General features: G+C 36.3%; 1 protein-coding gene across 3 annotated transcripts; it reads left to right on the plus strand.

Annotated features, from left to right (window-relative positions):
• The first annotated feature begins 600 nt into the window (after nt 1-600).
• On the plus strand, nt 601-10031 carry LOC133867427 (replication factor C subunit 3). 3 transcript variants are annotated; one of them, XM_062304190.1, is made up of 11 exons: nt 601-834; nt 1007-1172; nt 3524-3791; nt 4369-4585; nt 4886-4965; nt 5053-5212; nt 7023-7104; nt 7920-8049; nt 8161-8224; nt 8304-8372; nt 9370-10031. In XM_062304190.1, exons 3-11 carry the CDS (start codon nt 3599-3601, stop codon nt 9467-9469), a joined length of 1095 nt encoding a protein of 364 aa, XP_062160174.1. In that variant the 5' UTR covers nt 601-834; nt 1007-1172; nt 3524-3598; the 3' UTR covers nt 9470-10031. The 3 variants fall into 3 exon arrangements, with proteins under 3 accessions (XP_062160174.1, XP_062160172.1, XP_062160173.1); XM_062304188.1 differs by having other exon boundaries at nt 602-834; nt 1007-1194; XM_062304189.1 differs by lacking the exons at nt 601-834; nt 1007-1172 and adding an exon at nt 1443-2075.
• Nucleotides 10032-10660: the final 629 nt, after the last annotated feature.

Raw genomic sequence — 10660 nt, forward strand, 5'->3', positions numbered from 1 at the left:
CTCTGTGCCTCTTTGGGCCTCATTTTGGGCTCTTCTTTGAGAAACAACAAAAATAAAAACAAAAACGGAAACTATTTTAAGCTATTTATTTTTGTAGTTACCTTACCAACTTCTTTAAAGTACTTGTTACTTTATATTTTCACTATTTTATTCAAATATTATTCTTTTCTTATTTTATTCAAATCCACTTTTATTATTTTTAAAGAGAAGAGGTAGCGTTTCTTTTATTAATATATTTATAGACTATTGAGCCATCCTTTTGGCTAAATTTGCTGGCCGAATGGACATGAATTTTTGCCAATTTTTACTCCTTAGTTTAGTCCAATGAAAATGCTCAAGGCTCTGAGGCTCTAACTACAGTCATTTTTACAATATTCTCTCTATGTTTCAATTTTTAAATATCTATTTAAAAAATGTCTCTAATAAGCTTACAATCAAATCATTTTGCAACTTGAACTCATATATCTCAATGATCAATTATGACAAACCATAGCATGAAAATTGAACTATGGTACGTATGAATGCAAATTTTGAATCCCATTCTTTGGTTCAGTTAAACCTATAACTTGCATCGGCATAATTGACTAGGTAGATAAAATCTTAGTCGTCAAATTTTTCTTAACCTTTTCTCTGAAGAAAAAATCCTAGTAGTCAGGTTTCTCTTTCAATCTTAGTTGAGGGGCGAAGGGGTGTTGCCCCCAACCCCTTATCCTTTGCTCTTTACTTTTTTATCTTGTTTACTTGCTTTCTGTTTATGGTTTTGTTTTCGGCCTGCCACTAAGCCGTGAGCTGTTAAATTTATTCCCTCTCAGTAGCTCTCTGCAAACCCAAAAGGTAAAAATATTTTTCTCTAATCATTTTGAGGATTTGGAGTTAGTGGGTTTTGCTCTACTGTTGGGATGTTCAAAGTTATGAGTAAAAATCAGTTTTTTGTTTCTGGTGCAATGAGCATTGAGGATGTAAAGAGGCTTTTTCTCTCAAATCTGCACTTTTTGTGTTGTTTCAGGAGTCGTCGGCAACATTTGAGGATTAATGAATGATGATGGATTGCACAACTTGAAGTATTTATTTTTCAGGGCGTCGTCAGTGTTTTGATGGAGAAAAAGACTGATGCTTGAATACACAATTGGGTTACTTATATTCTAGCACGGAGTAGGCTTATTCTTGATCAGGTTTTGGTGGGATTTTATTCAAGTACGCGGATAAGCTTATTCCATAGCATTTTTTTTTTTTTTCATTTAAAATAAACCTTATACAGATCTATTGGCGACTCTCCACGCTCTATGCCGGCCAATGTTATTGAGTTTATTTATTTTTTGATGAATTAACTCTTTTATAGCCCAAACTCAAGATTACAACTCTCCCGTAACCATTTGATCCAACAACCTACTTAGGGACAAACCCCCAACCAAGGCTCAACACAGTGTCTGCTAGAAAAACCATAACCGGACAAACTATACAAACACAACCTTACAAACATAGAGACACAACGTTAGCTGACTGATGTGTCTAAGCCACCACTATAGGCTAGAACAACTTTATCGAGTTGACCACGTAACCCACTAACCTTTGTAGCTCCAGTAATTGAAATCTCTCTCTCGCTCTGCAGAATTGCTTTGATAACTTTATTTTTACGAGACTTTATAATATTTCCGCTGTTATTAATAGCCTCCAAGAGATCCGAGACTACAACTCTAAGCATCCACCCAAAACCAAACCACCAACACAACCAGGCCAGAACCATATTCCAACATCCAAACACAGCTCCCGATCCGTCAGCAAATATGAGAAAACTTGTAAAGAATCCTTTATTTAACTTCCCATATAATTTTAGAAAGAAGAGCTTATTCCGTCTTAGAATTTCTATTGTGAACAAGACAATTTATTTGCAGCCACAAATTGTAAACCGTAGCAGCAAAGCAGAGTTTACGGACTATAGAATATAAATTCTTCCCTTTCATACCAGCCGAGCTCCATTTCACAATCAAATTCCAATCATCCGGAGGATCCAGCACCTTACAGTCAGCCATGATGGATCTCCATATCTTCCTACTAAAGCTACACTCGAAGAAAATGTGAGCTAAACTTTACTGTTTAAACCTATAGAAAAGGCAGAGAATATTACCCGTGTAACCCCATCTACACATCTTCTCTCTAGTAGTAATAGCATCTTGCTCTTTTATCTTCTCATAGTGAAATTTATTATAAAATATAGGTGTTTTCTGTCTTATTCTGCTAAGACAGCTACTCTCAAAGTCATTAATTAGTCATGTATTTTGTTTTTATGAGTCATTGTACTTCTAAATACAGCTTTTTGCCCTTTGAATCTCATTATTATTTTCTTTTTCTTTTTTTTTTTTTAAAAAAAAAACAGGATTGACTAGGTATTTGTGCCTTTCAATTTTAGGTTGGATTTGTATTTCACGATTCGACTTTTTATTGGGAGCATCAATAGTGGTGGTGAAGGATTAATAACGGAGACAAATATAATATGGTTTCAATTTTATTTTATTATTTTTTAACGTTTGTGCAACGATGGATTAGGCATGAACTTTGATGCTAGTCAGTAGTCACGAAATAATTGTTGTTACCGTGCAGTATTGTGTTTATTGTCCTTTTGCTTGGTGCGCTGGCGTCAAATAACAACGGCATCATGGGTGCATTTATAAAAATAGATAAATGATTGCCATGAAAGAAGGGAGAAACTTATCTCGTTTTAGGATTTGGAGTGAATTCTTGAACAATACTAATGCTATTTTTTACTCATTTTTCACTTAAGTGATATATTTTAAATGATTTTTTTTTTTTTGTTTAAGTGATTGTAATGATGAACTATTTAAAATATGCGCAAGAGGAAATATAAACAAAATTAAAGAGATCAGGAGATAGATAAAGAGAGAGAGGAAAAAAGAGAGGCATGGTAACCAAAAAGAGTGAAGGGTTATGGACCGGCAAGTCCTTGTGACTTATCTCTTAAATTTTGCATGTACAAATTGATAAATGTTCAACGCAAAGAAAATTATTATAACAAAGAGTATTGGTAGGGATAATACACTTTTTATTATAAATCCCTTATATGACTTTGTTTCTTGAATTGTTTTATTTCTCCCTTTAGTTTTTTCTTCTCAAAGATTAATGTTAGAAATTATATTTTTATTTAACAATAATGACATAATAATTTTAACTAACCTTTAGATTAATAGTTGTTAAAAACAAATCAAAAGATTGATTGTGAATGGTACATCAATATTGTAGAACAAAAATATAATTTATAGCATTAACAAACAAATAAAAATACAAAACACTCCAAAAAAAAATTCAAAAACCATTTTCACATTTACCTAACATTTTACATTTATTTATTTATTTTTAAAAATATACATTAACAAAACCTTATGCGAACCGTAACATCACGAACCGTATGCGAAAGGCGAACCGGCCTCAAAATGAAATCCTTGGCGCCATAACTCTTTCTCGCCCAAAAGCCCCGCTGTATCGCTGACACTCCCTCGCACTTGAACAGGGTAGAGAACACAGCAAGAGAAGCGAGACGCGAGGCCGAACCACCAACAGTCCAAGTCCAACACCATCGATCATCATGACCGAGGTAGTATCTCTCATGGACATCGACGACGACGATCACAAGAACGACAACAACCACTCTCTCAAGCCTATCAACGGCAAGGGAAAGGACGTCGTCGTCGTGGAGGGACAAGCCATCCCCTGGGTCGAGAAGTACCGTCCTCAGTCCCTCGCCGACGTGGCCGCCCACCGTGACATTGTCGATACCAGTTGAGTAATCTGACTGTAACTCTCTCTCTTTCTTTCCCTTCTCGTCCCCTAGGGTTTTTTTTTTTCCTTCTAATTTTCCGTTTGGTTCCCGTGAAAATTGTTATAAAAGAAAAAAAATCAGGGAGAGGGTAATTTGGAGGAAACGGATAATTGGATTCCAAGCGAAGCCTATTGTAATGTGGGATCTTCAGCTTGCTTATCGTTTCGCTAGGGTTTCTGATCAGTTTACTGTAATTGTCTGTTTGGACTCAGGAAAAAAAAAGTAGAGAAATTTGAAAGTTTAGAGATGGTAGTCCGACCTAACTCGGTTGTGAAATTCCAGGGTTTTGTTTCAACATTCGTTTGTTTGCTCAGAAATTGTGGCAAAAGAAAGCAAAACACAATACTTATTAGTATTATTATTTTTAAAGGGGGTTACATAGGACGTAAGAAACCAATAAATTACACCCATGGCACAAGATACGATGGAAAAAAAGCGGGAGAAAAAAGAAAAAAAGAGGAGCTTGAATTTGAATCATATTTATATTTCTTGTAAACCTTGTTTTAATTCTTCGTTTTGTTGCTGGATTTAAATAGTTGATAGGCTGACAAGCGAGAACAGATTGCCCCATCTCCTATTGTATGGCCCGCCTGGCACGGGCAAAACATCGACTATCCTTGCTGTGGCGCGCAAGCTCTATGGAGTGCAATACCACAACATGATTCTGGAGCTGAATGCGTCAGACGCTAGGGGAATTGATGTTGTGCGACAACAGATACAAGATTTTGCCAGCACTCAGAGCTTCTCTTTTGGGTATATTTCATCATGTACTTGTTATTTTCTATATTTGTTTTCCTGTGATGCCTGGGTTTGTTCACTCGTCTTACGGAATTCAGTATTCCAGAATTTATGGAAGGCCTCGTACTGGGTTTTGAGTTTTGGTACATCCTATGGCATGGTATCCCTGCCAAATTTTCTATGACCATTAGATTATTTCGTTTGTGCTTTAGTTCTAATGTCAAGTCACACTTCTCAATTTCGTAAAAGCCAAAAGTCACTGACAAATGCACTTTAGTCGATTTCTAAAGAGTTTTATTTTTTTCTTTTTTACAGTGCAAAGGCATCTGTAAAGTTGGTCTTATTGGATGAGGCTGATGCTATGACAAAGGATGCACAGTTTGCCTTGCGCAGAGGTATTACTTGTTACAGTTGCATTCTATGTATTTATTTATTTTCTCCATTTCTATGCACTCATACACCTTATTTCTTATGGTTTATAGTGATTGAGAAATACACAAGAAACACTAGGTTCTCGCTTATCTGTAATCATGTCAACAAGATTATTCCGGCACTACAGTCAAGATGTACTCGGTTTCGTTTTGCTCCTCTTGATTCTTTTCATGTCACTGAGCGACTCAAACATGTTATAGAAGCTGAAAAGTAAGTATATTGTGTTTTATTCATCAATTACATGTATAAAATTATTATTACTTGTCAACAAATATATAACTATAAAATAATAAAAATATCCACAAAAAGGAATGATTCATTTTTTTATGGTGAAAAGTTCGCACATATCAATTATTTTGCTAGAAGAAATAAAAGAAAACAGGGGTGTACCTGAATTTCTAGTATTGAGTTTCACCCACAACATAAGAAGAGTTGCTCTTAAAAGTTTTGATGGGCTGGTTTGGGGGATTTTTGCCATTAATTTGGATGGTGCCTTTCTCACCCTTTAGATTATTGCCGTGGGGGATTTTTGACATACACAAGTTTAGTAGGATAGTGATAACGTAACAAAGCTGGCTTCTGCAAGAATCTTATTTTTTAGGATAAGAGTTAAGCGAGCTGTAGTTTTACCTATAGTAAGCTTGTTGGGGCGTATGTGGTGGGTTTATGGAAGAATATTAGGAGAGGTTGGAAGAAGTTTTGTAGTCACACTAGATTTGAAGTGGGAGATGTCTCCAACGTTAGATTCTAGCATGACCTTTGGTGTGGGGATATGGCCCTTAAGTATGCTTTTCCAGTTTTGTTTGGTATTGCTTGCACCAAGGATGCTTCTATTGTGGCTCACGTGAAATTTCTGGAGGTGCCATTCAGTGGAGCATGAGATTTACTTGGATGGTTCATGATTAGGAGGTGGATACCTTTGTCTCGTTCTTCGTGATGTTGTATTCAACGAGAATGAGACGGGAAGGAGAAGACAAGTTGTGGTGGGTCCCTTCCAAAAGAAGGTTGTATGGTGTTAAATCCTTCTATAGTGTCATGAGTTGTCGTAATGGTTTCCGTTTTCCTTGGAAGAGTGTTTGGTTCATCAAGGTTTCATTGAGGATAGCCTTTTTTGTGTGGTCGGCAACCCTAGGAAAGATCCTTACCATGTACAATCTTTGAAAATGACGTGTGATTGTGGTTGATAGGTGTTGTATGTGCAAAAAGAATGGGGAGTTCGCGGACCATCTTCTTTTTCATTATGAGGTAGTTTATGTCATTTGGAATGTTTTCCTCAGTCAATTTGGATTGTTTTGGGTTATGCCTAGACGAGTAGTCGATTTATATGATAGTTGGTGGACTGCCGGCAGCACTCGGAGTGCTGCTGTGTGGAAGATGGTGCCCTCGTGCATTTTGTGGTGTTTATTGAGGGAAATGAATGATAAAAGTTTTGAGGACCGCAAGAGGAATTTGGAAGAGATCAAGTATTTATTTTTCAGCACTTTATATCGTTGAACAATTGCATATATTTCTCCTTTGGTGATTAGTCATCATGATTTTCTTTTTCTTTTTGTCTCTACTAGTTAAGTGGCTTCTCTTGTATACTTCTTGTGTACATGGGGCTCTTTACGCTTTTAATGATATCTCGATTATTTATAAAAAATAAAAAAAGTTTTACCCATATTCTCAATAGTTGATCTGCTAGAATGCATGAAATGTTTGTCTTTGTAACAGTTGGCAGTTCATGCCTTGTTCACTATAGTTTGATAGCTTCATTCGAAGAGGCAAATTGGTTTTTGGTTTTTGGTATTCAACTCAAATATCTTTGAAGAGTTCACTTAGAAATGGATTGGGAATCATTTAAGCTCATAAATAGGAACGTTGGCAGTTCACCTGGACGGCTGTTTTTCTGCTTGCAGTTTTGCTTTCTTAATGTTGAAAATATGTAGATAAATTTCCTTATAAAAAAAATTGTAGATAAATGATATGCTATAGTGCTTGTGTATGGTTATGCCTTCAACAATTTTTTTCATTGGTCTAGGCTTGAAGTATCCGAAACTGGCTTAGCGGCACTCGTACGACTTAGCAACGGTGATATGAGAAAGGCTTTGAACATTTTGCAGGTTATAAATTTTTTTCCCTCAAATTTTGCTGCTGCTGCTGCTATTGTCTTTTTTTTTTTTTTTTTTTGTGTGTGTTTTTTTTTTGGGGGGGGTGGGTGGGTGGGTTATTCTTCAATTCTATGCAGATGTGGAGTAGAGAGATGATTGGTTATGAAAGTAGTAAGCATCCAATTGATTGCTCACATGGTACTTGATGCACAAATGATCCCTGTTGTAGGTCATTCACTTGGCCAAATTGAATTTGTAGAACTGAAATGTGGCCATATTGTTGCTGGTTCAGTTGAGTAGTTATGATTATCAATTTGACTAATTATAGCAGTCCTCAATCATTCTTGTCCTTTTCAATTTCTTTTGGGTCAATAATTTGTTATTACCAAAAAAGAAAGTAAATGATAGAAAATGGGCCATCAAGGCATATGTTGATCTGATGAAATGTGGTATGTTTGGGGTAAATTTTAAATCACCAACGGTAGGATATGTTCCCATTGTTGCTAGTATAATGTGTAGACTTTTCCAAGAATTTCTTGTTTCAAAATGCTCTTCACTTGTAAGTAACTTAGCTTTGTGGCAATACATGCAGACATCAAAAAGCAAGCACCTGTTGCATGCAGTCTCATGATTTTGGCTTTTTACACCTCTCTCTCTCCTTTTAGAGAAAAAATAAGCACTTATTATTGATAATACAGATTTACATTCTTCATTGTCATGAAGGGTCGTGTTCATTAGAATTCTGGGCTATGATTGTTTTCTATTCTTCATTTCTCCCTGTGAATGGATCCTAAACAACATTGCTGTGGTCCTTTTTTTGTATGCAGTCAACGCATATGGCTTCTCAGCAGATAACAGAAGAATCTGTTTACCTATGCACTGGAAATCCATTACCCAAAGACATCGAGCAGATATCATACTGGCTTTTGAATGATTCATTTGTGGAGAGCTTCAAACGTATACAACCTCTTCAATTATGATGCTATTGTTCCAACTAGTAACAGTTCTGTACAAGTTTCTTTCCCCAAACATTTATTTACTTATTTATTTTGTGCTCTACTCTTATAGGAATATCTGAAATGAAGATGAGGAAAGGATTGGCCTTGGTTGATATTGTGAGAGAGGTGACAATGTAAGTGCCATGCATTATGCTAGGTGTCCGCTTGGCATTTTATTTATTTGATCTCATTCTCACTGCTTTGTTCTAACAGGTTTGTTTTCAAGATCAGGATGCCATCAGATGTTCGAGTTCAGTTAATTAATGATTTGGCTGACATAGAGTATGCACCTATATCTTGGTCATTTTTATATGCTATTTTATGTTTTCAATTATACAAATAGAGAAGCCCACCAAGTACCTTTACTTATAATCAACTACACGCCTAATTGGTATAGGATTCTTAAACACCCCCTCATTTCTAGGATCAATAGAAACCAAAACTAAGACAAATGGGCCCGATAATCAGGTTGAAAAAACAAAAAAAGAAGATGAAAAGGCTCGACATGTGGAGTTTAAGAAGAAAAAAACATTGAAGCATCATTCAACTTAAAAGCTTAAACTAGTAGGTGGAGAGACCCAAATATATATATATATATATATATATATATATATATATATATATATATTTTAATAAGTATTGATTTACATATCAAAAATATTATATATATATAACCACACTCCCAACTGGTATGGGATCCTTAACAAAGATATGATGTAACAATGGTGTGAATCTCAATGACACACCAATTCATGGATGTGCACATCTAAAATTGCATTTGCATGATATAAATGCTCTATCTAAAAAAAAGAAGGAATGAGGACTAGTATAGCTCAAGTTTGTACGCTTGCATCTTTGCTGTATCATGCTGTCTTTATCCATCTACACTTTGATCTATACAATGCAAGGATCGAACACATGTCAACAAGAAGGCGCCACATAGATCTAGCTAGTTATACTGACACATGGGACTGACGTATTATTAATTTGTTATCAATGGAATATTGATCAACACCCACTGATACTACTAAATATTGTTGCAAAATTTATTACAATTTCAGCTCAAGTTTCCGTGAACAATGAATGATTCCAAAATTCAAGGGATTTGCACAATCATGCATTTAAAGTAATAGTTAACTGGAACAAATACATTATATATTAATTGGAATATATTTGGTACTCGTTTGTGGTATTTTTGTTCGAGGGCTTTGTTGGGCATGTTGGTTTAGACGATTATGGAATTTCATTTTTTATTTGCATTGATCTCTTTTATTGGTAGGTACGGTTTGAGTCTTGGGTGCAATGATAAATTGCAACTGGGATCGCTTATTGCTTCTTTTACACGAGCTCGCTCTGCTTTGGTTGCTGCTGCAAAGTAATTATGTTCATCTTATCATGGGGTGTTTTCCCTTGGCATTGTACTTTGTGAGGCATACAGTTCGATTCATCTCTCCATGGGCACAGAAGTAGACAGAATCTCAAGATGTTGTGCGGTTTGATTTTGGCTCCAGAAGTGTACGTTCGCTTATGTAGTCTGCAGGTCACCTGACTTAAGAATGTGGGGTTGTAAGTTGTAATTGTGCCAACAGCCAAGATTTGTGTCATCAACATGCTGTACCGCGCGCTAAGCTGGCAACAAAGTTTATGCCTTTATGGTGTATTGGAGGCGACAAATTTAATTCCTACTTTTTCTTGGACAAAAACAAGTGAGAGAAACTTAGTATAGTATATTAGATTTCAACACGTTCGTTGCTGCACACCGAACACTAGGAGGCTGAAAAGACATATCGTCAGAGAGGTTCACCGGATGTTCAGCAGAACTACCTCTGATGGTTAAGTTAGTGAGGGTAAGATAAAGTAAATTGAGAGAGTCTAAATAAAAGTGTATAAATGCGTACTTGGTGAAGGGTTCTCCCCTTATATGGGCTCATTGTTTACGCCTTTCTTTGGTTGAGGTTTGGAGACTCTTTCCCAAATGTTGTTGAAGGCATGTACGATATGCCCACTAATATTGGTTGGGTGGGTGGGTGGGTGGGAGGTGGTGGTTGTGGCACATCCTATTGAGGTAGTTGTGGCGCATCCTATTGAGGTACAAGTGTATCTTGGTCTTACAACAAGATAGGTCATTGAGCTAGATCGACGTGTTTTTTCTTGGGCACTTTGGTGTTTTTGATAGGTTGACGAGCTCTTTAGCATACGACCCTTATGGGCCCTTCGGTAGTGGAGGGTTGGGCTGTGTTTGTGCTTAAGGGGCCTTGGGGTAGACCGGCCTTATGGGTCCTTTGGTGGTTTGATAGTTCAATTGTGTTCGGGTCAGAGGGGCCTTAGAGTAGACGAATCTTAGGGGCTTAGCAGGAGCTAGATATAACAGTAGCCTCTCAATTCTTTGAGCTAACTTTAGCTATGGGTCGGTACATGAAAATTTCAGCTAGTATGCGAGTTCTCAACAGATAAAGCATCTTCAATAGAATAGGTAAATGGTTTATAATAGTCAAATTTGACTATGATGAGTTATTTTTCGTCTCCTGTAAAAAGGCAAAATAGATTTTTTGTTTCTAGTGTGAATAATA

The sequence above is a fragment of the Alnus glutinosa genome, chromosome 4 (assembly GCF_958979055.1).
Source record: "Alnus glutinosa chromosome 4, dhAlnGlut1.1, whole genome shotgun sequence".
In the NCBI taxonomy this organism is placed as follows: domain Eukaryota; kingdom Viridiplantae; phylum Streptophyta; class Magnoliopsida; order Fagales; family Betulaceae; genus Alnus; species Alnus glutinosa.